General features: G+C 50.1%; 1 protein-coding gene and 1 pseudogene across 1 annotated transcript; one reads left to right on the forward strand and one right to left on the reverse strand.

Moving 5' to 3' along the window:
- Nucleotides 1–27,561, forward strand: part of LOC112124918 — a 377,084-nt pseudogene that overhangs the window by 212,981 nt on the left and 136,542 nt on the right.
- Nucleotides 1,587–27,561, reverse strand: LOC112120076 (gastrula zinc finger protein XlCGF8.2DB-like). Its single transcript, XM_026660331.2, has 3 exons — nt 27,468–27,561; nt 11,344–11,457; nt 1,587–5,024 (listed from the first exon to the last, which is right to left on the reverse strand). The coding sequence occupies exons 2-3, from the start codon at nt 11,429–11,431 to the stop codon at nt 3,985–3,987; spliced, it is 1,128 nt and encodes a 375-aa protein (XP_026516116.1). The 5' UTR covers nt 11,432–11,457; nt 27,468–27,561; the 3' UTR covers nt 1,587–3,984.

Consider the following 27,561-nt stretch of genomic DNA (forward strand, 5'->3'; position numbering starts at 1 on the left):
GTTCATTGGTTGTTTTCCCTGATAAATTACAGAGGGTTCAGAGAAGAGCTGTAGGAATGATTAAAGTCTTGAGCAGGGAGAGAAGTTTAAAACAAACCCAACCTTGCCTGCTCCTGCCAGCTGTGACTGCTGAGGACATTTTCCTTCTCTACTCCAAGGTCTCTCTTCTGCCAGATTCTCAGCAAGCCAGGCCACCCTGCAAACTATGGCAGAACAGTTTGGTATTAGGCTGCTGGACTCACCGTGTAAGAGTGTAGCTGCTGTAGCACCTTGACCGATCCTGGGCCAAATCATACAGCCCTGGCAGCCCAGGATAACCTCCCACTGATGGCAATGAGAATTTCGTCTTTGTAACTAGCTGCTGGTACCTGAGGTCTCAGATATGAATTAAACTGGTGACAGACACAGCTTCATCCACAAAAGTGAAGGATGTAAGTGAAAGAGCAAAACTGGCTATCTGGGGAGCTGCTGCAGTCCCATAACCAAAGCTGGAAGGGAGAAGAGGAAAAACTCCCTAAAGTACTGGGAGCAGCACCAAGAAAAGGAAATTTGTCAGTGAGAGCAGTAGTAATAAGTATGAAATGAAGGAGTGCTTTCTCCTCTGTGATGACACGTTTGAATTGTGTTACTTTACTACGAGATAAAGCTTTAAAATATCCTGGTCTAATTTCAGGATGGGTCTGTAACCATAATCAGTCTCTGTGGCAAGTGGGACTTTCAAAATTCCCAAGGAATTTAACGGGTGGTGTTCACTGTTGGTCACCTGAGGGCAGTGCAGTAGAGTTCAAACTGATGACCAGAGAGGTGAGAACAGGCATTGTGGGACACCTCCTAGAGGCCAGTCACAACGCTGTAATCGACCAGGGTGTCTACACTGGCACCGCGCTGCTGTAGCCCTGGCACAGAAAGCCTCTCGTCGGGGTGGAGTTTTTTTTAAATAGCGCTGCAACTGCACAGTTTCTGCACACTAAGTGACTTGGCAGTGTGTAGACCTCAGAAGTTACATGGCAGAAAGCTGCTTTACTGTGCAGAAACTTGCCAGTGTACACAAGGCCATAGATGGCTTATATAACATAAGAATGGAAGCCTGGTCATACTGGGTCAGACCAATCGTCCATCTAGCCCAATGTGCTGCCTAAGAGTGACCAGTGCCAGAGGGAATTAAAAGAACAGGCTTGTTGACCTGCAAGATGAGGGTCTTTCCCCCTTACCTTTAACTTCATTGTTGTCGATTCCTAATTATCCTATCTTACCATACCTCCCCTGAAGACTCTGGGCAAATCAGGTGTGAACCACTCCTTTGATACAGACGTGTCCCAATCCAGCTCAACTGAGGCAGACTTTGGGCCAATGTCAGTTTGGGAAAGGCCCACTTAACCCATGAATGAAAGAAACACAAGGCCAGTTCTGAGGCGGTTTCCAGAGCCAGGCCTGAGGGTTAAATAGCTGTGCTCAAAAGGAAAAGGGGCCTCAGCACCTATAAAAATAACTGGCTGCAAAAAAAAACAAAACAAAAATTAAATTAAAAAACCAAACCAAAAAAAAAACAACCCAGAAAAGCTACCATCACACATCCATCACCATTTTAGATATTGACATCTCCTGCCTAATATGACATCCTCGCTTCGCAAACAAGAGACCTGGGGAATTCTGTGGCTGTTACCCTCTAACTGGGTAAAAGATTACACATCTTGTCTCAAGTAATTTTCCTCTTCATGGAAGATTTATTTTAAAATTTATCAAAATAAATTCCATTTCACATAGAAATAATTACAGTCTATACTGGGTCTCTAGTCTCGTAAATGCTGTTTCTCTCACATATTCCCCCACTCTAATTCCTTTGGAGTGAGGTTTTAATTTCAGGATTAGCCACCATTTCCAATATAGTAGGAGGGGACAGGGAGAGAACTAGAAAAAAAACCTGAATTATATTGTAACACTGAAAGTTATCACATAATCAGACTCTTATGTTACACTAATTAACTTCACGTTTAATTTCATTGTCACTGGTAACAACTTTTTCAAAGATTACAAAATATAAACCTATAGGGCAGTTTTCTCTTAATTCCACCAGTGAGCTTTGTGTGAAGTCACATTCTACAATAACCGAGGAGCCTTCCATTTCTGTGAGTTCATGTCTCCCTGGGTCTTCTCCCACAAGTGTGGGTTGAAGGGGTCTCACACTACGTGGGAAGGTTGCATCATGAGAAAAACCACCTGTGCTCTATTTTCACACTTCTAATCTTTCAAAGTAGCAGGAGGTGGAGAAGTGATAGAAATACATTAGATTAAGAGCAAAATTAAGAGACCAAACCACAGACTCTGGACTCAGCGTTCATATATCCTGCAGTCTGAATTTGGAATCTGATATACTCCCCCATTGGCACCATCATTTGCCCAGCATGGAAGTGCTTCTTGTCCAACAAGGCAGCCAGATTGGGACCCATACGCATGGAACCAGCTGTCTCTCTCTGATTCATCAAATTTTGGGAACAACTGTCTTTTACCATTTGGATCCAATTTAATCATGGCGTCCTTTAGGAGCGTGATCACTGCCACTTAACTAGGGAGCAGCGTTCTAAAAATAGTTTACCTGGGCCACAGGTCACCATAGCGTCCATCTCTGAGGTGAAAATCAACCACTAGTATCTGCAAGGTCTACCTGAGGTCTTGTCAAATCTTTGACCCTACTTGGAGTAATTTTACAATTCTCTGGCATAGAATTCTTCCCTAACCACCCAACATATCAGTAGTGATAATGAGGTATAACTCTCCCAAATATGCCCTTTTATATCTTTAATCTAGTGGCACAGGTTTAAATTAGGGACTAAATTCAGGTGCGTTTTAGAATCCCTCTAAGAAGCCAAATGTCAGGTATCTATTAAAAATAGGTTTCTTTCTGCAGCTATATCACATTCAACACAGATTTCATTTTCTACACATTTGCAGCAGCATCTCCCAGGGGTGAGTTGAACAGCAATGTCACTTCCATTTTTCCCATCCCTACCTAGCTAGAGATTGCATTTCCCAAATAATAGGCAACACGCACCTGATTAGGAAGGAGATATCTTCAGGAGCGACCTCCTGCAGGGCTTGGGCCACAACTGCTTTGGGAGACCAATGCATGGGTATTTTGCTTAGTTACAAGTGACCAACAACTGATGATTTGCACAGATTTGTCATCATCGGATCGATGGACTACCAAGACCTAGGGAATCCTCTTCTCAGCCCTTCAGAAAAAATATTGACCTAACCAATTGAACAACAGGGGGATTGGGATGGTGATGGGGAATAATGGAATCCCTCTGCCTTACCCTGTCTTCTTCTGTTGTTACAGAGGCGAAATAACATTTTCCCCTATCCCTGCCATTTGTTATAGTTCAATATATTTTAAGTGAGGAAAATGGTAGTAAAAATATCTGCTCTCCAGCACAACCTGAAGCAACATCAGAGCAACTGGGAATGAAACAATTTGTTCCCGAAGGGAGAACTTGATGATTAACAATTGCTTTGAAATGGGGGAACAGTATAACTGTGATGCTCAGGTTTTGTTTAGACTAGGAAAAGTGATGGCATTTAGGTCAGGTCAAGGGGAAAGCTAATGCCAACCACTGCACCTGGGCTGCATCTGCACTACAACTATAATTGTCTTTTTACACCAAGATCACTAACTTAAGCAGCGAACGACATGTACAGTCCTAGTGGATGTAAGGCACAGGTAGTTTTTGCCTCAGTGTAGCTTGTTGGCATCAAACCTCTCCTTCAACATTCCTGGCTGGAGGGACACACACTCCTATGACTCAAAAGGAAAGGAGTTGATAGAAATGATCACAGGACTGACCCCAAAGAAGGGTGAGCTGCAAAAGGCAGAAGCAGGCAACTCATCTGGGGGAGCTGAGAGACTACGGTGAAGATGGTGCAAAGATCACTATGTGCAAATTAGCAAATGTGATTTAATAAAAAAAAAGAAGTCTTTGGCCAGCCCTAGTCAAGGCATTTATTACAGTTCTCTCTCATATGGATTTTCTGATGCCTGATAAGGTTTGAGCTGTGATTGAAGCTTTTCCCACATTCAGAGCATGTGTAGGGCATCTCTCCTGTATGGATTCTCCGATGTGTGATAAGGTGTGAGCTCCGACTGAAGCATTTCCCACACTCAGAGCACGTGTAGGGCATCTCTCCTCTGTGGATTCCACAATGTCTGATAAGGTGTGAATGCTGATTAAAGCTTTTCCCACACTCAGAGCATGTGTAGGGCGTCTCTCCTGTGTGGATTCTACAATGTGTGATAAGGTTTGAGTTCCGATTGAACCTTTTCCCACATTCAGAGCATGTGTAGGGTGTCTCTCCTGTATGGATTCTCTGATGTGTGATAAGGTTTGAGCTATAATGGAAGCTTTTCCCGCACTCAGAGCATGTGTAGGGTGTCTCTCCTGTGTGGATTTTCTGATGTCTATTAAGGTTTGAGCGCTGATTGAAGGTTTTCCCACACTCGGAGCACGTGTAGGGCGTCGCTCCTATGTGGAGTCGCTGATGTGAGATGAGGGTTGAACTATCAGTGAAGCGTTTCCCACACTCAGAGCATCCATAAGGTTTCTCACCCGTGTGAATTCTCTGATGTTTGAAAAGGTTTGAGCTCCAACTGAAGCGTTTCCCGCACTCAGAGCACGTGTAGGGTTTCTCTCCTGTGTGGATTCTACAATGTGTGATAAGGGCTGAGCTCCGACTGAAGCTTTTCCCACACTCATGGCATGTGTAGCGTGTCTCTTCCAAGTTGATTCTCTCACGTGTAATAAGGTCTGTGTGGCTACTCAAGTTTTCCTCTGGCCTCTGCTGAGTCTCACAGGCTTTTGCTTTTCCTGGGAGTGCACAACTCCCGGAAACATTCCCTTTGGATCTTCCTGATAACGTCCCATGTGGTTCTACTTGCTCAGCATCCTCCTGCCGGGGTTTCTCTTCCTCATTCTCACTCACCATCCCAACACCTGATGGGTGACAGAGAGAATCCAGATGTAGGTCACTCCCTGTGCCGGAGAGAAAGGAAATCTCAGAGACAGGAATGGTAAAAGGGATGAACAAACCAAAATATGTGTGAGAGAGATCAAATGTATCAGGAGCAGATTTTCTCCAAACCCTTCCCCAGAGGATAGAGGAAGGGATCAGTTTTGGTCCGCATCTCACCAGGACACTCAGGGGAAAGCGAGATCGGGGAGGGACATGCTGCCAGTTGTCAGTCAGAAAGGACAGTTACCTGTTCCGTAACTGGCATTCGAGATGTGTTGCTCATGTCTATTCCACAGTAGGTGTGCGTGCTCGCCACGTGCACCGGTGCCAGAAGTTTTTCCCTCAGCAGTACCCGTAGGGGGAACGCTGCTGCGACCCCTGGAGTGGTGCCTCTATAGCACGCTATAAGGGGAGCCGTGCGCTCCCCCCACCCTCAGTTCCTTCTTGCCGGACCAACTCCGACAGAGGGGAAAGAGGGCGGGATGTGGAATAGACATGAGCAACACATCTCGAAGAACGCCAGTTACGGAACAGGTAACTGTCCTTTCTTCTTCGAGTGCTTGCTCATGTAGATGACTGCAAGCTATGTCTGATGGAGGTGGGTAGGAGTTCACAGATTCTCTGGCTGAAGCACAGCTCTACTGAAACCAGCATCATCCCTGGCGTGGGAGACAATCACGTAGCGCAAGGTGAACGTGTGCACTGAGGACCAGGTAGCGGCTCTACAGATGTCCTGGATATGGACATGGGCCACAAAGGCTGCCGCCGAGGCCTGAGCCCTTGTCGAATAAACCCTTACGATAGGTGGTGCGGGAACCCCTGCTAGGCTGTAGCATGTGCGGATGCACGATGTAACCCACCAGGAAAGCCTCTGGGTGGAGATCGGTTGACCCTTCATGCACTCAGCTGAAGCAACAAAGAGTTGCTGAGACCTGTGGAATGGCTTAGTCCGATCCAGATAAAAAGCCAGTGCTCTGCGCACATCGAGCGTATGGAGGCGACGTTCCTCGTTAGAGGCATGAGGTTTGGGGCAGAGGATAGGCAGGAAGCTGTCCAGGCCCATGTGAAAAGCGGAGACCACCTTAGAGAGGAATGCTGGGTGTGGGCGGAGCTGAACCTTGTCCTTGTGAAAGACTGTGTAAGGGGGGTCGCAGGTCAGGGCCCTGAGCTCCGAGACCTGCCGGGCTGACGTGATGGCCACGAGGAAGGCTACCTTCCATGAAAGGTGAGACCATGAGCATGTGGCCAGGGGTTCGAACGGGGGCCCCGTGAGGCGGGATAACACCAAACTTAGATCCCACTTAGGAATGGGGCTCTAGCATAAGGAAAGGACCTGTCTAACCCTTTGAGGAAATGCCCGGTCATGGCATGGGAGAAAACCGAGCAGCCCTGGACCAGCGGATGGAAGGCCGAAATAGCCGCCAGGTGCACCCTGATGGAGGAAGAGGTCAGGCCTTGAGTTCTAAGGTGAAGAAGGTACTCGAGGATAAGTTGGAGCGGGGCAGACATTGGGGAAGTACCCCGCTCGCCCGCCCACCTGGAGAACCTGGACCACTTCACCAGGTAGGCTCGGCGCGTGGATGGCTTTCTACTTTCGAGGAGGATATGCCTGACCCCTTCCGAACACCTTCTCTCCTCCGCATCTAGCCATTGATCAGCCACGCTGTCAAATGGAGGTTGGACAGATTGGGGTGGAGGAGGCGGCCCTGGTCCTGGGAGAGTAGGTCCGGGTGGAGCGGCAACGGACGCGGAGGGGCCACGAGCAAGCCCAGGAGGGTCCTGTACCAACGTTGCTGGGGCGATCAGGACGACGCACGCCTTGTCTGTTTTCACTTTCTCCAGGACCTTGCCAATGAGGGGAAACGGGGGGAAAGGCGTAGAGGAGTTGACCCGACCAGGATAGGAGGAAGGCATCTGAGATCGCGTTCCTCCCCCCCTTCCCCCGGAACAGAACCTGTGGCAATGGCAGTTCTGTTGGGTCGCAAACAGGTCTACTTGGGGAGTGCCCCACACTCGGAAGAGCTGGTGAGCGACCACTCGTGTTGGGAGGAGAAAACCCTGCTCAAGCGATCGGCCTGTGTGTTGTTGATGCCCGGTAGGTGGAAAGCCTTTAGGCAGATGTCGTGGGCTATACAGAACTCCCATAGGCTGAGGGCTTCCAGGCAGAGGGCCGAGGACCTCAACCCACCTTGCCTGTTGATGTAAAACATCATGGCAGTGTTGTCCGTGAGTACTCTGACCACCTTGCCGTGCAGCAGTGAGCTGAACGCCATACAGGCTAAGCGTATCGCCCTAAGTTTCCTGACATTTATGTGAAGGGACAGCTCCGCGGCTGACCACATCCCTTGGGTCTGTGAGTTCCCTATGTGGGCCCCCCAGCTCAAGTCCGATGCGTCGGACACTAGGTCTAGTGATGGGGTCGGGTCCTGGAAGGGAACTCCCTGGAGCATATTGGCCGGGCAAGACCACCATTGTAGCGTGGCGATCATCCGCGCCAGTACGAGAGGACCTTGTCCAGTTTGTCCCGGGCTTGGGAGAACTCTGAGGCCAGCCAGAGTTGGAGGGGCCTCATCCGAAGCCTGGCATGGCGGACCATGTACATGCACGCAGCCATGTGGCCCAGGAGCTGCACGCATGCCTTGGCCGTGGTGACGGGGAACTCTGTGACTGAGGCTATAAGCCCCTTCAGGGTCTGGAACCTGTCCAGGGGAAGGAAGGCTGTGGCCTTGGAGGCATCCAGGAGAGCGCCTATGAATTCTATGCGCTGCACCGGAGCCAATGTTGACTTGGCCTCATTTACTAGGTTGGCACACGTAGCCAAGAGCAGGTCCACGTGGTTCTGTACCTGGGACCGCGAGCTGCCCTTGAGCAGCCAGTCGTCAAGGTAGGGGAATATCTGTACCCCTCGGCATCTGAGGTAGGCTGCCACTACCACCATACACTTTGTGAATACCCTGGGCATGGTGGACAGGCCAAACGGGAGGACCGTAAATTGGTAGTGGTCCTGTCCCACTAGGAAATGGAGGAAGCGTCTGTGCCCCTCGAATATATGGATATGGAAGTATGCGTCCTGAAGGTCCAGAGCTGCATACCAATCACCAGGGTCCAGAGCGAGTATGATACATGCCAGAAAGACCACGCGGAGCCGGCATTTTGCCATGAACCGATTGAGGTCTCGCAGATCCAGGATGGGCCTGAGCCCCCCTTTCGCCTTGGGGATCAGGAAGTAACGTGAGTAAAACCCTTTCCCCCGGAACTCCCACGGAACCTTCTCCACAGCTCCCAAGCTGAGGAGCCGACCCACTTCCTGCTGTAGCGGGGTAAATGCGACGGATCCCCCTTGCCATCCGAGGAAGGGGGTGGGAGGGCCAGGGTGAGACAAATTGTAGCGTGTAACCCTGGGAAATGGTGTTGAGGACCCATCGGTCCGATGTTATTCGGGACCATTCCGTAAGGAATGCACACAAGCGGTTGCTGAAGATAAACTTTATTGGTAAGAGGGTTCTCTCGGGGGTCACCGGGGTACCCTCCTGCAACCAGTCAAAAATGCCTCTTGCCCTGCTGCTTGCCCCTGGAGGGCCCAGGCTGTGGGGCAGAGTGAGACTGCCTCTGAGGTCACCTCTTTTGGGTCTTGGACCTCTCGTAGGTGGGCTCATATCTCGGCTAGGGTGCAGGGACGGAGGCTTGCGTCTTAGGCTTTTCCTTGGGCAGGACATAGAGCCCGAGGGTTTGTAGGGTAGTACGTGAGTCCTTCATGCTATGGAGCCTCACGTCTGTTTGTTCTGCGAACGGGTCCTTGCCGTCAAAGGGAAGATCCTGCATCACAGACTGCGCCTCCGCGGAGAGCACAGACATCAGTAGCCACGATGCCCTGCGCATGGACACGGCTGAGGCCATGGACCGAGCAGCCGTGTCAGCTGCATCCGCCGCCGCCTGCAAAGCAGCCTTTGTAGCGGCGGCGCCCTCCTCCACCAGCACCTTAAAATCCTTCCTTTCGCATTCTGGGAGGGAGGGAGGGCTCGAATTTCGGCAGTGACCCCCACAAGTTAAACTCATAACGACTGAGGAGGGCCTGGTGGTTGGCCACCCGGAGCTGGAAGTTGGCAGACGAATAAAGCTTCCTGCCAAACAAGTCCAGTCTTTTAGAGTCTTTATTTTTGGGTGTGGGTCCCAGTTGACCCTGTCTTTCCCTATGATTTACGGACTCCACCACTAGGGAGTTGGGGGCCAGGTGGGTATAAAGGTATTCATGCCCTTTCGTGGGTACGAAGTATTTGCGCTCTGCCTTTTTCGATATCGGCGCAAGGGAGGCCGGCATTCACCAGAGGGCATTGGAGATGTTTGGCCCTCCTGCTGCACGAAGGGGTGGCTCTCTACCTCGTACCGAGGACGAGAGCACGTTAAACAGTGAATCTGAGGGTCCCTCCATCTCCTCAGCTTGGAGTTGGAGACTGGATGCTACTCGCTTTAGTAGCTCCTGATGAGCTCTGAAATCCTCCTGCGGTGCGGAGGGGGGAGGGGCTGCAATTTTGTCATCCGGTGCGGGGGAGGGGGCCGGTACGGGGCTCTGCATGTCGGCCGGTGCCACGGGATCCACCCCGCGGTGCCGAGGATCCATGACCTGCCGATCTATCCATTGGAGGTCTGGATAGTGCGGCTGAAGGAGCCTCTGATGCCCCTGCTATTGACCGAGGGCCTTGCTGGGCGTGTACGGGGGGCCAGGGGGTCCACTGGCACCACTGGCCTTGCCACGGGGGCCCTCGCCATTGACTCTGGTGCAGCACCGGCGGCACCAGCTGGTCGGGTTGGCCCGGCTGAGTCGTAGGGCGCCGCGTGGAGGTTGAGGTCGGGGTTACCAATGACCTCTAGGTGCCGTGGGAGCGGTACGAGCTGTGGTACCGAGAGCGACGTCTGCCACAGGACCGGGACTCCGACGTTGATGAACAGTGCCACCTCGAGCAGCTACCCCTCGAGATGCTTCAACGCCTGGATCCGCGACGACGGGGAGCTGGCGATCCCCGCCAGAAGCTGTGGGCACGAGAGAGCTGGAGCGTGACCAGCGACGGTGCCCGGGTCGGGAGCGGCTTCGGTAGCTCCGCCGGGAATGGGAGCGTCTACGGCGTCTGCCCCTGTCCCGCCGATACTCTGTACTCGGCGTGGAGCAGTGCCTGGAACTCTGCTCCGACAGCACCCAACCAGACAATCTGTTGGGCGACGAAAGCGGAGGCTGGAGGCTGTGTCCTGACAGGACACTGATTGGCGAGCGGGCCCAAGAGCGATCCCGACCGGGATCTGCGTCGGGTTGGTGTCGACTGATGAGAGCCCAGCGGCGGCTTGCCTCTAGAGCGGTGTCCCGGGCACCTGCAGAGTCATAATGTCTTTGGCCGCCTGCAGGGCCTCCAGTGTCGAAGGCATGCGGACGTCTGGAGAGGCCTGAGTCGACGCAACCGGGCTGCTCCGCTCAACCTGAGTTGGAGCTCTGGAGCCCAGGGGGGAACTGGGGCTGCCCGACGCGGGTCTAGCCTCACCCCTTGCTTTCTCTCGACGCCTCTGAGAGGACGGGGCCTTTCTCTGCTTCTTGGACGGGGAGTGGTGCCGGCCACCGGAAGGTGCCGGGAGATCGCTGCACACTGAAGATGAAGTGCCCGGTGCAGATTCTGCTCAGCGCACCGGGGTTAGGGCCAGCGCCAACTCCATGAGAAGGGCCCGGAGTCTAATGTCTCTCTCTTTTTTAGTTCTGGGTTTAAAGGACCTGCAGATCTTACAGCGGTCACTGATGTGAGATTCGCCTAAGCAGCAGAGACAGTTGGCGTGCGAGTCACTTCTAGGCATCGAATGCCTGCAAGACTCTCATGATTTAAACCCTGGGGCCCAGAGCATGCTCCGGCCCAAACACTAACTAATTAACTAAGCTGAAAACTTTATTGAACTAACACAGGTACAACTAACAACGAAACGAGTTCTGGGACGAGCTGCAGCAAAGCTGGAGCAAGTAGTTCCGATGCACCATCACTGGCGGCAAGAAGGAACTGAGGGTGAGGGGAGCGCGCGGCTCCCCTTATAGCACGTTATAGAGGCGCCACTCCAGGGGTTGCAGCAGTGCTCTCCCTACGGGTATTGCTGAGGGGAAAACTTCCGGCACCAGTGCTCGTGGCGAGCACGCACACCTACTGTGGAATACACATGAGCAAGCACTCGAAGAAGAATAGGTGGGAAGCCATGAGTGACATCTGCAGGGAACAATCCTGAACTTGGAGAACTCACAAGGTCTTTGTAAGGCATCCCAAATGTTTCCTGTATTCACAGACAGTTTTTGAGTTGGTTTAATCAATTTCTCACCTGTGCAGGCAGCTCTCGGGAGCACTTCTTTCTCAGAGCCCTGGAGGTTTGGGACCCACGGCTCTTCCCCTCGTTCCAGATGCGACATCACATCAGGTTTGGAAACTGGAAACCCTACTCAAGGCAAAGAAAAGAAGGGAGGTCAGTGGAATTTGTGGGATACTTGTCACAAAGAATATTCCATGGTTTTAACCCCAGCTCATTTTTAAGCAGTAACATCCCAAGGCCAGCTTCCTTGGCTCAAAGTGGCATGAGAGTTATTATTATTATAAATCATATTCATTACCTTAGTGCTTAAGGACCAACTAAGAGTGGGTCCCCATTGTGCTAGGCAAAGTACAAACAGAGAATAGTAGATGACCCATGCCCTGAAGAATTTACAATCTAAATAGAAAAGACAGACACAAAATGGGGGAAGGGGTAGAACCCACTGTTAGAATATAGATATTCAGGCCTGCCTGTAAAGCCTATACTTTAAGAACTTATGTGTATTTTTATCACTTAGCTAGTTACAGGGGTATAAAAACAAAGAATCTAAATCACAGTCCGCCTGTGTATGGGCCTCCTCTCACTAGGATAGTCTGAGGCCTTGTTCTTAGGCTAAGGCCTTTGGCTAAGCTGCAGGGGCAGCCATAAGCCGGGAAGCGAACGGTCACATCCCAAACCAGTTACACTGAAATAAGGTGGTATTGGGCTGTTAGAAAGATGATCCTGTCCTGATAGTGCCCATCACCACCAGATAAAGAAACAGATCTTAAGATGGTTAAAGAAAACTTAGTTTGATAGCATCCTGCCTGGCAAGAAATCACTTATCAATGGTTGTGGTTGTGAAACCCTCATTTCTGTATTGTTTTATCTTTATGTCCCCCACTTTTCTATTGTTAACCTGTCTGATTCTCTAATTGTTTCTGTCTGATGTATAATTAATTTTGCTAGGTGTAAGTTAATTAGGGTAGTGGGATATAATTGGTTAGGGAATTATGTTACATGTTAGGATTGGTTAGGTAAATGTCAGTAAAATGATTGGTTAAGGTATAGCTGAGAATATTATTATATAAACTGGTGTTAAGCGGGGGGAAGGGAAATTGGAATCATGTTTGTTAAGGGAGGGAACGGGAATAGGGACACAGGCAAGGTTCTGCGGTGTCAGAGCTGAGAAGGGAACAGACTATCGGCGTATAGAGATAAGCCCGACTGGTGTGAAGAGCTTCGGAAAATGCTTGCTTGGAAACTAACCCTAATAAACATTGCATTATCTCACCAGGTTGCAGCCAGACAGATTTCTTGGATCGGCACCTGCACCAGGAAGGCTGATGATGATGCCTGCACCCTAGTGGAGTGAGCCATCAGTATAGTTGGCAGGGGCACCTTCGCCAGTTCATAAGAGTAGTGGATGCAGGCCGTGATCCAAGACAAGATTCTCTGGGCGGACACTGGGCAACCCTTCATCCTGTCTGCGACAGCAATGAACTACTGCGTTGACATTCAGAACAGCTTCATTCTATCTATGTAGAAGGCCAGCACCCGTCTGACATCCAGGGTATGCAGCCTGCATGCCTCATCCATCACATGAGGCTTTGGACAAAAGACCAGTAAATATATATCTTGACCAGTATGAAACTGGGAGACGAGCTTGGGCAGAGAAGCCGGGTGCAGATGCAGCTGGATCTTGTCCTTATAGAAGACCATATAAGGCGGCTCCGATGTGAGTGTCCCGATGTCGGAAACCCTATGGGCCAAAGATATAGCGACCAAGAAGGAGACCTTCCAGGAGAGAAGCAGGAGGGAGCAGGAAGCAAAGGGTTCAAAGCGGGAACCCATGAGCCTTGACAGCAGAAGATTCAGGTCCCAAGGGGAGACCAGGTCCCAGACATGAGGGTAGAGATACTCCAGATCTTTCAAGAACCGTGCGCCATCATGGAATGGGTGAAGACAGTCTTTTTTTTTTTTTTTAGGGTTGGAAGAGACTTTAGGTCATCTAGTCCAACATCAACTAAATCATCCCAGCCAGGGCTTTGTCAAGCCGGGCCTTAAAAACTTCTAAGGATGGACATTCCACCACCTCCGTAGGTAACCCATTTCAGTGCTTCACCACCCTTGTAGTTCAACATAGACCTCCCTCACTGCAACTAGAGATCATTGCTCCTTGTTCTGTCATCTGCCACCACTGAGAACAGCCGAGCTCCATCCTCTTTGGAACCCCCCCATTCAGGTAGTTAAAGGCTGCTATCAAATCCCCCCTCACTCTTCTCTTCTGCAGACTAAACAATCCTAATTCCCTCAGCCTCTTCTCGTAAGTCATGTGTCCCAGCCCCCTAATCATTTTCATTGCCCTCTGCTGGATTCTCTCCAATTTGTCCACATCCTTTCTGTAGTGGGGTGCCCAAAACTGGACGCAATACTCCAGATGTGGCCTCACCAGTGCCGAATAGAGGGGAATAATTAGTTCCCTTGATCTGCTGGCAATGCTCCTACTAATGAAGCCCAATATGCCGTTAGCCTTCTTGGCAACAAGGGCACACTGCTGACTCATATCCAGTTTCTCATCCACTGTAATCCCCAGGTCCTGCCTTGAAACGGAGTGTGGAACGACAAAATGGCTGCCAGGTGTACCCTGAAGAAAGACAGCAACGGGCCCAGGAGCTTAAGGTGCAGCAAAGGTCCAGGATGTGCTGCAGTGGGGCCTCTTCAGCGCAAATGTGTCAGAGGCCCAACGCGTGAACCGCTTCCACTTTGCCACATAGGTAGCCATGGTGGAGGGTTTCCTGCTGCCCAGCAGGACCTGCTGGACACCATCGGAGCACTGCCATTCGTCCATACTTAGCCATGCAGAAGCCAAGCTGTCAGGTGCAGCATCGCCAGATACAGATGCAGCAGATTGCCGTAGTTCAGGAACAGCAGATCCGGCCAAAGAGGCAGCTGCAGCGGGGTGGCCACTGAAAGACTCAACAGCCTGCCAAACCATGGCGAGGCCATGCGGAGGCTATGAGGATGACATTTGCTTTGTTTTGCATCATCTTTAGCAGGACCTTGTGGATTAAAGGCACCGGCGCAAAGGCATATATCAGCGCTCCCGACCACTGAATCAAGAAGGAGTCTCACAGGGAGACTTTATCCCTTCCCTGCAGAGAACAGAACATGTGGCACTTTCTGTTCTGCCTAGATGCAAACAGGTCTACCTGTGGCGTCCCCAACCTATGGGGGATTAGGTTGTCCACCTCCGGATGGAGTGACCATTCATGGTGAGATGAGAAGGTCCTGCTGAGGTGATCTGCCAGGACGTTCTTGGTTCCAGGCAGGTGGGCGGCTACCAGATCAATGGCATGCTGCACACAAAAGTCCCAGAGGCTGAGCACCTCCCAACAAAGGGCTGAAGACCTGGCACTGCCCTGTCTGTTGATGTAATACATTGCGGCGGTATTGTCTGTCAGGACCTGCATGTCCAAGACCAGGGTGAGCGGCGGAGATGGGGTCATGAAGGGAACTCCTTGCAGCACCAACTTGGGATCCAGCCCCCAGTCCAGGGACGAGAGGAGGTGGCTCAGCACCGTGACGACTCGGTCCAGGGCGTGCCTGCTGGGGATATAGACCGAGGCCAGCCATGCTCGCAGAGGCCGCAGATTAAGTCTGACCATGTACGTGCACGCGGCCATGTGGCCCATCAGTCGCAGGCACGTGTGGGCCATGGTGAGCAGGTAGCTCTTTACGTGGGAAATCAGGTCCAATATGGCCCAAAAATGCACCTCCGGAAAGCAGGCCCTGGTCCGCGAGTTGTCGAGAACCGCTCTAATAAATTCTATGCGTTGGACTGGAGTCAACGTGGACTTATCTGTGTTTATTAGCAGGCCCAGGTCACTGCAGGTGGAGTGCACCAGATCAAGGCTCCTTTGCACCTGCCCCGGAGACCTGCCCTTGATGAGCCAGTCATTGAGATATGGGAAGATCTGGATCCCTTGACGTGTCGGGTAAGCTGCCACTGGCATCATGCATTTTGTGAACACTCTGGGACCCTAGGACAGGCTAAAGGGAAGCGCTGTGAACTGGAAGTGGCGCCCAGCCACCATGAAACGCAGGAAACTCCTGTGTCCCAGGAATATGTAGACATGAAAGTAAGCATCCTTGAAGTTGAGAGTGACATACCAGTTTCCCAGACCCAGGGAAGGGATGATGGAGGCCAGAGAGACCAAGCGAAATTTCAACTTCTTGAGAGATGTGTTGAGGCGATGCAGGTCCAGGATGGGTCTTAGGCCCCCTTTGGCCTTCAGGATTAGGAAGAGGTGGGAGTAGAATCCTCTTCCTTACATGTCCCAAGGAACCTTCTGCACAGCCCCCAAGTCCATGAGTTTTTCGACCTCCTGAATGAGGAGTTGCTCATGAAAAGGGTCCCTGAGAAGGGACAGGGAAGTGGGAGTGAGGGGCAGTGAAAAATTGCAGGGTATAACCCCGAGCTATTATGTCCAGGACCCAGCAGTCCAATGTAACCTGCGACCAGGTTGAACGGTAGGGAGAGAGCTGGTTAAGGAAAAGGCGGGAAGGATCCGGATGGCTGTCTGGGGCTTTGCTCTCGGGCGCACCCTCAAAATGAGCATTTTTGGCCCACTAGATGTTTGGCGGGTTCAGGTTGCACAGCTGAGTGGGAGGAAGAAGGGCATCCATGACTAAAACTAGCATCCCTTCTTAATGCAGAGCCATGATGGGGTTGCCAGTCCTGTCGGCAGACTGTGGCGTGTGCATGCCCAACGAGCGAAGGGTAGCTCTAGTGTCCTTCAACCCGCGCAGCCTGGTGTCCATCTGCTCAGAGAAAAGACCAACCCCGTCGAAGGGGAGGTCTTGAATTGAAGTCTGAATCTTCTGGGAGAAGCCTGCCGTTTGGCACCACATAACAACCGCCAATGTGACCACCCAAGCCGCCGAGTCCGCTGCATGCCATGCCATCTACAGGGAGCATCTGGCCGCCGTGGTACCCTCCTCCACTAGGGTGCCGAACTCTTGGGCTAGACCTTGCGGGAACTTTTTGAGACCTGAAACTTTTTGAGACCATCCCAGAGGTTAAAGTTATATCTGCCCAACAGGGCCTGATGGTTTGCCACCCAAAATTGTAAGCAGGTGGTAGAATAAACTTTTCTCCCAAATAGGTTGAGCCTTTTGGCCTCTTTGGTCTTGGGAATTGAGGAGGTGTGACCTTGTTTGTCCTTGTTGTTGGCCACAGACACAACCAGCGAGCCCGAGGGTGGGTGGGTATAAAGGTATTTGAAACCTTTGGCCAGAACAAAATACTTCTTCACGGCCCATTTTGAGGTGGGAAGAATGGAGGAAGGGGTTTGCCAAAGGGTCTTGGCTATCTTGAGAACCCCTTCATGCACAGGCAGGGCGACCAGGGTGGGCGTAGAGGTCAAGAAGACATTGAAAGGGTGTCCCCTCCTGCTCCGCCATCTCCTGCACCTCCAGCCCCAAGTTCTTGGGGTGTCAACTGCTGCCGCGGATGGAGGCAAAGGGGTGAGCATGGGTTCCTCCACTCCGGTCTCCGAACGAGCCCCCGGCACCAAGCACAGAGCATTGATTGGTGGCACCGATACGGCAACCGAGGAGCGCTGCGAATGGGGCATCGTCATATCTGGTACAACCCACATGCTCCAATAAGGCCACTGCCCACACTGCAACTGCGGTGCCGCAGATGACAGTACGGGTTCCGGTGCCCAATCTCACCAATGGGATCTGGGCAATGGGCTGAACTGGCCCTCCATGCTGGAGGAATCACCTTCCGGGGACCAGGGAGGGGCCCTTGAGGCCTGCGGCTGTTTGCTCGTCATGGCTACCGGCAATCGCTGACCAGATGTGGGAGACTGGTGTCAGTACTGGGGAGAATGGTACCAGAGCCAGGGAGAACAGGGCTGAGACAGGGAATGCTCCCACTGCGCCAGCGATCGGGACCAACATCTGGAGGACGACCGACGAGAGGATGAGCGGTGCTGGGAGTAGTGCACATGGAGAAAAATTGATCACCATCCTCTGTATAGCAGCCCTTAACATAGCTGAAGACTGTTATCAGGTCCTGCCCTCCTCCCTCCCCCCAGCCATCTTTTCTCAAGACTAAACATGACCAATTCTTTACCTTTCCTCACAGGTCACATTTTAGAATAGTGAGCTAACTTTGTGGCTGTTTAATTCTCAATGGATATGAGCAGGACATGATTGCAATAAGAATGGTGCAATAATGGAGACAAGAGACGATGAGAGCCTGGATAAGAGTTTTAGCTGTGTGGATGGATAGGAAAGCCTGTGGGACGTGATTGTAGAAAGAAAATGCAAGATGTAGAAATAGGCTGCATGGAAGGACCTAGAAAGAGGCGTGTGTTGCAGCATATGTGCAGCGCACAGACGTGAGTGACAGAAGGGATAGTGGTGGTTTCTGCAGTGATACAGAAAGGAGGTGGGGGGTGGCTTGGGGGAATATTAAGAGCTGTGTTCTGGCCATTTTAGCTTTTGAACTTGAGCCGATGGCCAGACATCTATGAGGAAATGTTAGAGAGAGAGGCTGAGATTTCAGTTTAGGGAGAAAGACAGGTCTGGAGCAGAGAGTTAGATCTGTGAGTTGTCAGCATAGAGACGGTAGCCCAATTTGTGTTTGTGGATGAGATTACCAGAGATAAGGTACAGAGGAAGAAGAGAAGCAGGCCAAGGACAGAGCTTGTATAAGGCCTGTAGAAAGCTAGAGTGGGGATGAGGAGGACTGTCCAAGGACACACTGAAGGAGAGATCAGAGAAGTAGGAGGAGAAGCAGGAGAGGATAAGGGAAGATCAGATTTCAAGATGACGACCATGGTCAGTGGTGTCAAAGACAGCTGACAGGTCAAGGAGGAGGAGGAGGGAGTACTGGCTCTGAGTACTTGCCTAAGGACAGGTCATTAGAGACTTTGGCAAAAGCAGCCTCAGTGAAGTGCTACAATCTCTGACTCCCTGAAACCTTCCCTTCCTACTCCCACCAGACCCTCCTACTTCCTAGAGCAACCACTCTCCAACCCTGTCACTCCAACTGTCCCTCTAACCACAGTGTTCCCCATTCCCAGCTAACCCACATCACCTACCCAACACCCTCCCTCAACAACAGCGCCACTGCCGGGCCCTCCACCCCGTTTTCCCCATTCCCAGTCCTGAACTCGCCCAGCTCACACCATTACCAGCTCATGGGAGCTCCTCTGCCTGACACCCTCCATCCTCCTCCTTCCATTGTACCCAAACATCCCTGATTCTCTCTAATGTTAGTCCTCTACACCCCACTCCCCTTCATCCCCTCTGCTCTCAGCCGTCCCACCTATGTGTCACCCCACGAACACCAGCTCCCCATCACCTTTCTCCCCTCCTTATCCTCTCCCTTCTGTTAGGATATAGATATTCAGGCCTGTCTGTAAAGGCCTATACTTTAAGAATTTACGTGTATTCTTATCACTTAGCTAGTTATAGAGGTATAAAAGAAAGAATCAAAATCACTGTCTGTCTGTGAAAGGGCCTTCTCGTACTGTGACAGTCTGAGGCTCTGTTCTTAGGCTAAATAAGGCCTTTGGCTAAGCAGCAGAGGCAGCCATAAGCTGAGAAGTGAACGGTCACATCCTCACATTCCAAACTAGTCACATTAAAATAAGGCAATCAGGGGCTGTTAGGAAGGTGATCCGATCTATCACCTCCAGATAAAGGGAAAAGCCTAGAACATGTAAAAGGAAATTTAGTTTAATAGTTTTCTGTTTGGTAAGAACTCACTTATCAATAGACACAGCTGGAAAACCCTTATGTCTGTATAGATGTAGTTGTGAAATCCTCACTTCTGTATTGTTTTGTGTGTTTATTTGCATGGTCTCTGTCTGGTTCTGTAATTGTTTCGGTCTGCTGTATAATTAATTTTGCTGGGTGTAAACTAATTAAGATGGTGGAATATAATTGGTTAAATAACCATGTTACAGTATGTTAGGATTGGTTAGTTAAATTTCAGTAAAATGATTGGTTACGGTATAGCTAAGCAGAACTCACGTTTTACTATATAGTCTGCAGTCAATCAGGAAGTAAGGGGGGGGGATGGGAACAGGGAATGGGGGTGGGGAAATTGGAATCATGTTTTGCTAAGGGGGGAATGGGAACAGGGAATGGGAACAGGGATGGCTCTGTGGTGTCAGAGCTGGGAAGGGGGACACTGAGGAAGGAAACTGGAATCATGCTTGCTGGAAGTTCACCCCAATAAACATCAAATTGTTTGTGCCTTTGGACTTCGGGTATTGTTGCTCTCTGTTCATGCGAGAAGGACCAGGGAAGTGAGAGGGTGAAGGAATAAGCCCCCTAATACCTTGTCTCAAGGACTCCTGAATGAGACCCTCACACTCTCTCCTGTCCACATATGGGTGCACCTGATTGCCACATTCTCATTACATTTAGAAAGTTATAGCAGACCACCAACTGCACTAGATTTAAGGTTCAGCACTAGATTTAAGGTTCAGCTTTCTCTTTAAAGGCCAACTATTTTAATTTCTCTAAAATTTACATGCTTACTTATATTGTCCTGAAATACACTGCTCATTATGTGGGTGCAGGACAGGGTTAGTGATCCAAAGATGGGGTTAATTGCTCCAGAGGTTCCTGAGCTACAGCCCTCCAAAAACAAGCTTTTGACCAAAATCACCTTGCTCTGATAACATTCTCTTGCACACAACTGCAGCTCAAATTGTGGTTCTGATTATCCCCTGACTGCTAGTCACTTGGCATCTATCTCAGCTGGTGTACAGTGCATACTGCCCATTTGGGGAAGCAGCACCAAACAAGTTAATAACTATAGTGCTTGGAACTTCAGATCAACAAAAGCCAAAGAATGGCCACATTGGGTCAGAACAATGGTCCATCTAGTGCAGTATCCTGTCTTCCGGTAGTAGCCAATGCCAGATGCTTCAGAAGGAGCTATTCGAGTGATCCATCTCCTGTCGTCCACTCACAGCACATGGCAGTTAGAGGCTTAGGGACACCCAGAGCATGGGGTTGCATCTCTGACCATCTTGGCTAGTAACAGGTGATGGACTCATCCTCCACGAATTTATCTAACTCTTCTTTTAACCCAGTTATAATTACAGCCTTCACAACAACCCCTGGCAATGAGTTCCACAGGATGACTGTGCATTGTGTGAAGAAATACTTTTGTTTGTTATAAATCTGCTGCCTATTAATTTCATCACGTGACCCCTGGTTCTTGTGTTATGCGAAGGGGTAAATAACACTTCCTTATCCACTTTCTCCACACCAGTCATGATTTTATAGACCTCTATCATATCCCCCCTTAGTCATCTCTTTTCCAAGCTGAACCCTCCCTCAGTCTTTTTCCTCTCTCCTAATAGGGAAGCTGTTCCATAACCCTCATAATTTTTGTTGTCCTTCTCTTCACCTTTTCCAATTCTAATATATCCTTTTATGAGATGGGGTGACCAGAACTCCACACAGTATTTAAGGTTGGGCACACCATGGATTTATATAGTGGCATTATGATATTTTCTGCCTTAGAATCATAGAATATCAGGGTTGGAAGGGACCTCAGGAGGCCATCTAGTCCAACCTCCTGCTCAAAGCAGGACCAATCCCCAGACAGATTTTTGCCCCAGATCCCTATATGGCCCCCTCAAGGATTGAACTCACAACCCTGGGTTTAGCAGGCCAGTGTTCAAATTACTGAGCTATCCCTCCTCCCTTATTACCTACCACTTCCCGAACGGTTCCTAACATTTGGTTAGCTTTTTTTGACTCACTGCATATTGAGTAGATGTTTTCAGAGAACTATTGACAATGACACAGATTTCTTTTTTGAGTGGTAACCAATATGGCTCTACCATAAGCTCTTTCATGACCAGAAAATAAAAAGGAATCCTATAAAAAGTGGAATCATGGACAAATTTCTATGGATGAGTACAAAAGAATTGCACAAGCATGTGGGGACAAAATCAGAAAGATTAACTCACAAAATGAATTACACCTTGGAAGTGATACAAAAAAGACCATAAGATAAGGGTTCTATAAATATATTAGGAGCAAGAGACAGGGGAAGGAAAGTTTTACTTGCCAGAGAAGAAGAGGAGCTAATAATAGATGACATCAACAAGACGAAGGTTTTTAATGCCTTTTTGCATTCCCTAAAAAAATGTAATTGTGATCAGATACTTAATTATTCTTAACCAAGAGGGGGAAGGAACAGAAACCACAATGGGGAAATAAGAGGTTGAAAAAAATATTTACATAAATTAAATTTAATTTAAGTCAGCAGGGCCTAATGAAATTCATCTTGGGCTACTGAAGGAATTAGCTGAAGCAATCTTGGAACAGTTAACAATTATCTTTGACAGCTCCGGGAGGATGGTGAGGTCCCACAAGAGTGGAGAAGGGCAAACATAAAACCTGTCTTCAAAAAGGGGAACAACGAAGACCTGGGGAACAGAGGCCAGTCAAGCCTAGTTTAGATACCCAGAAAGAAAAATGTATTAAATAATCAATGTATAAGCACCTAGAGGATAGTAAAGTGATAAGTTATAGCCAGATAGATCATCAAATACGAATCATGCCAAACCAATCTAATTTCCTACTTTAACAGGGGTACTGGCCTTATGGATCCGGGGGACACTGTAGACATGACATATCTTGATTTTAGGAAGACTTTTGACAGAAGACCCCATGACATTCTCATCAGCAAATTAGGGAAATGTGGTGTACTTGAAAGTCTGTACTCAAAGAGTAATTATTAATGGCATGCTGACAAAATGGGAGGATGTACCTAATGCGGTCCCACAGGAGCCAATCCTCGATCTGGTACTACTCAATATTTTCATTAATGACTTGGATAACAGAGTGGAGACCGTGCTTATTAAATGTGCAGATGACACCAAGCTGGGAAGAGTTGCAAACACATTGGAGAACAGGATTAGAATTCAAAATGACCTTTATAAATTAGAGAATTGAGCTGAACGAACAAGATGAAATTCAATAAAGACAAGTGCAAAGTACTACATTTTAGGGACGGAAAAGCCAATGCACCACTACAAACTGGGGACTAACTGGCTAGGGGGCAGTACTAGTCAAAAGGATCTGGGGGTTATAGTGGATCACAAATTGAATCTGAGCCAGTCATGTGATTCAGTTGTGATGAAGGCTAGTTCAGTACTGGAATAGGTTACCAAGGGAGGTTGTGGAATCATCATTGGAGGTTTTTAAGGACAGGTTGGACAAACACCTCAGTGTTGGGGGGCTGGACTAGGTGACCTCTCATAGTTCATTCCAGCCCTACAGTTCTATGATTCTATTCTGAGGAAATGTTTGGTCATTTTATTACATCACTGACCCGGACCACCCCACTAGCACTAAACCGAGACATTTTGAAACCCTCCCAGTAACAAAGTCTGGGAACCAAATACGAGACAAGAGCAGAACAAAAGGAGTGACTTGGGGGATTTTCCCTGACACTGTCCCCAGGGCAGCACACTCCCACAGCCCAGAGCCCAGGGAGAGTTAGGAATCGGCTTTTCCTCGCCCTGCACCTCACCTTGTTCACTGGAAAGTGAATCTGCCCAGGGATGCTGCAGTAAGTGTGTGGGGGCAGGTTAGAGATCTGGGAATCTCTCCCCCCCAATTATTTCTCCCACTGCCCGTATCAATCTCTCTCTCTCTTTCTCCTTGTGTTTCCCATCTCCTGTCCCTCCCCCTCTGGCGGACAGACAGCCATTCCTGGGTGTTCGCTCTCCTGTGGCTGGATCAGCTCCTGCAATTGCTAAGGGGAGGAGAGATGTGGGGTGAGGAAGGGCTATTTGTGCAGAGTCAGTTTCATGCCCATCCCCAGCAGGTTCCCTGAGGGCTCTATTAATCACCTGGAGTCTCTGGCTCAGATGCTGGTGTGGGCAGAGCCTAGGGCTGGCCCATGGAGCAAATTGCAGCTGGAGAAAGTCCTCACCTTGCCTGGGCACAGAGGAAGTTTCACTCCAAGTCACTCCCACGCCCAGACCCCACCGGGGGAGCAGCAGCTGCTCAATCTGGGCTCCCAGATCACAATGCAGGCAGCAGCGTCTCACCTAGGAAGCTCAATCCCAATATCCTGAGGAGAGAGAGACAGTCAGACAGAGACTGAGGGTTTCCCCCAGCTTTAGCAACAACTAAAACTCCCTCCCGTCGTTCACATGCACATTTACCAATGTGATATATGCCATCATGTGCCAGCAATGCCCTTCTGCCATGTACATTGGCCAAACCAGACACTCTCTACGCAAAAGAATAAATGGACACAAATCTAACATCAGGAATTATAACATTCAAAAACCAGTAGGAAAACACTTCAATCTTTCTGTTCACTCAATAACATACTTAAAAGTGGCAAGTCTCAAAAACAGACTCCAACGAGAAACTGCACAACTGGAATTAATTTGCAAACTGGATACCATCAAATTAGGCCTGAATAAAGCCTGGGAGTGGATGGGTCATTAGAAAAACTAATATCCCCATAATAATTTCCCCCTACTGTTACTCACACCTTCTTGTCAACGGTTTGAAATGGGCCACCCTCATTACCACTACAAAAGTGATTTTTCCTCCTTTGGTATTCTACTGTTGAGAATAGCCCACTTCCACTTTAATTGAATTGTCTCATTAGCACTGACCCCCCACTTGGTAAGGCAATTCCCATCTTTTCATGTACTATGTATATACACCTGCTACTGTATTTTCCACTCCATGCATCTGATGAAGTGTTTTTTTGCCCACAAAAGCTTATGCCCAAATAAATGTGTTAGTCTCTACGGTGCCACAAGGACTCCTCATTTTCCCCCCTCCCCACAGGGACATATCCTGATTTTGTTGCCCCCATGTTAATCTGGAGTTACTTCATGTACTTTCTTGAAGTTTCTCTTGATTAACACTGGTTTCAGTGAGACCAGAAACATGGCTCAGGAGGGAGGAGACCAGAGTCCTTTCCTCCTCCCTCACTCCCTCTGCCCCTTCTTCTGAGGATTCACAGCAACAGTTTTCCCTCCAAAACCTGAAGTTCCTCCGTTTTGAAAATGCGGAGAGAAGCAAAGCCTGAGAGAAAAAGTGCAGCTACTTATATACTGGGGGGTAAATTAACTATCAAATGTAGCCCATAAATCCAGCTTTAGCATTTATTTTATGCAGCAGTAATGCCAGGAACCTACTGGCCTGTATCCTGTACGATATTGGCTTGAGCAGTTAGCATAAGGCTTGAGGCCTATGAACTCTGGCAGAGATAAACAGTCATCCCTAAGGTTTGGAGAACTGGAAACTGAGTGTCTAAGGGGGAATTTTATTCGTAAAGACACCAGCCAACCAGAGGAACATGAGCTAACATCGGCTTTTCGGTAGAGCATCCTCAGATGTCTGACCACAGGAGTGCCATGGCAACGAATTGACACTTATGATACCAAGATGAGATCATTAATACACTAACCTATAGGAGAAGGACACCCCAACATTAGTAGGGAGAGGAAATACAAATAAGGAAGAGGGGAGAAACCCCTACTGAACATGCATTACACCTAGCGACATCAGCAGAACATATTATCGGCTGCACAACTCAAGAAAGGGATCTGCATGTTGCTATAGACAGATCAATGAAAAGCTGCACTCAATGCACAGCTGCCAGCAAAAAAGCGAACATGTTAAGATTCATAAGGAATGGGATGGAGAATAACACCGAACATTTGTGTATAAATCAAGGGGGCAGCCTCCAATATCCTGGGACCACTATGGCTACTACAGCACTGCACACAGGATATTTTATATCTATCTTTGAGAATTGGAGAAGAATTAGGTCTAAAAAGAAATATTTGATAATGAGAGAAAAGCACCCGGATTTAAAGAGATTTTATATTAAGTGAGAGAGAGTAGTTGGACAGTTTGATGGGATTGTATATGGAAGTTCAATAAATAGACAGTAATAATTCCCGCCACACACCCACACCATTCACATGGCAGCAGGGAGACCTTTGGGGAGGTGCTTTAAGAGGGTACGTGAGGGGAGTATGGAGCAGGAAAACTCCCTGGCAGTGGGGAGGAGGCAGCAGCAGGGGCGGGCAGGTGACTGGCAGCAGGGGAGAGCTGTGTTGGGCACTTGCAGGTAGCAGTAGCCAGGACTGTGTAAACTTGGGCTGGACAGTCTCCAGTGGGGACTTTTTCCTGCTGTCCCCTTCCTTGCCTTATTGCTGGCAGAGAATGGCCACCCCATCCCACCCCAAGCTGCAGCCATTAAGCCCCTTCTCATTTGGGGAATGATTCAGGACAATTTCCCAAAGAAAGAAAGAAAGAAAAAGAAAATTTGCTGCAGCTCAAACGGATGGGAAAAATGGAGAATTAGAGAGAAAATGGGGCAAAATCTGAAAAGGAGACAAGAAAGTATCAAAAATTGCTCCATCAGAACCGACCCTTCATGGAGCAGTTGCTGCTTTTACATTTGAAAGGAGCCTTCCTCTCTTTGGCCTTGGCTACACTTGAGAATTCACAGCGCTACCGCGGCAGCGCTGTGAAGCGCGAGTGTAGTCGCGCTGCCAGCGCTGCAAGAGCTCTCTCGCAGCGCTGTATGTACTCCACCTCTCCGAGGGGAATAGCTTGCAGCGCTGCGAGCGAGCGTGTAGCGCTGATTACACTGGCACTTTACGGCGCTGCACTTGCTGCGCTCGGGGGGGGGGCGTTTTCACACCCCTGAGCGCAGCAAGTTGCAGCGCTGTATAGCGCCAGTATAGCCAAGGCCATGACTCCTCCTCATGGGGCCATGGTAGGACATGGTGACCCAGTGTAGCTGACTTGAGGCTGCTGCGAGGTGAGCAAAGCCAAACCAGGGTTCCCCTACATCAGTGGTTCTCAACCAGGGGTACACGTACACCTGGGGGTACACAGGGGTCTATCAACTTAGGCTTGAAATTAGACGAAGGTTTCTAACCGTCAGAGGGGTGAAATTTTGGAACAGCCTTCCGAGGGAAACGGTGGGGGCGAAAGACCTCTCTGGCTTCAAGATTAGGCTAGATAAGTTTATGGAGGGAATGGTTTGATGGGATTACGTGATTCTAATCAATTAGGCAATAATGGACATCGCTGGTTAAATGAGGGTCTGGCTAGAGATTCTTGCCTGTATGCTCGGGGTTCTGCTGATCGCCATATTTGGGGTCGGGAAGGAATTTTCCTCCAGGGTGGATTGGCAGTGGCCCTGGAGGTTTTTCGCCTTCCTCCGCAGCATAGGGCAGGGGTCGCAAGCTGGAAGATTCTCTGCGACTTGAAGTCTTTAGATCACGATCTGGAGACTTCAACAGCAGAGCTAAGGGAAAGTGGGGGGGTCAGCTTCTGTGGCCTGCATCATGCGGGGGGTCAGACTAGATGACCATATTGGTCCCTTCTGACCTTAAAGTCTATGAGTCTATGAGTCTATAACTCAGCTAGATATTTCTCTAGTTCTACAAGAGGCTACAGAAAAAGCACCAGCGACGTCCGTACAAACTAAATTCCCCCACAGACACTGACTCGCACACAGGGCTCTACACACCAGGAACGGGCAGGTGCCTGCAGCGTTGACATCCCTGGTGATTTATTGTCTCAGGCCCCGGGCGCGGGGACACGCGGGTGTCTCTGGATCTGACACTCGGGGACGCACGTGACCCGCTACCCGACACCGGCCCCGGACTTATCCCTCGGGCAGGAGACCCCCCGCCCCAACTGCCAGCTGGCCGCAGGGAGGCAGGACATGGCGGGGGGGGGGGGGGGGCACTAGCCAGACCCCGGGGAGCAGCCGGTGCCCAGAGACCCAGGCGCAGCGGCCAGATGTAGTGTATTAAAGTGCTCGCCGCAGGAATGTGCTACTTACAGTGTCTGGCAGCCCCCGCCCAGCCCCACGCACGGACCCCAGTGGGGGCTGGTCCCCTCCCCCCGAGACCCCCCGTGGGGCCCCAGGGCAGAGCCTGGCCGGGCCGGGGGCGTTGGGCTCCTGCGGGGACAGCAGCTCCGAGCCCCCCGCGGGCGCGGCCCCAGGGAGCAGATCCCGGCGCTGCGAGATGCCGGGTCCCCCCCACGGACACTGGGGCAGAGTCACCGCCCGGCCCCGCCCCCGCGACTCGCTCCGGTACCTGGAGGCTGCAGCTCCGCAGCGGGGCGGGCAGAGCCCGGGGCGGCCCCAGGGCGGCCCCAGCGGGAGCAGGGCCCGGGCCGGGCGCGGGGGGG

Source organism: Terrapene carolina, unplaced genomic scaffold, assembly GCF_002925995.2.
Source record: "Terrapene carolina triunguis isolate 2854851 unplaced genomic scaffold, T_m_triunguis-2.0 Scaffold751, whole genome shotgun sequence".
NCBI lineage: Eukaryota > Metazoa > Chordata > Testudines > Emydidae > Terrapene > Terrapene triunguis.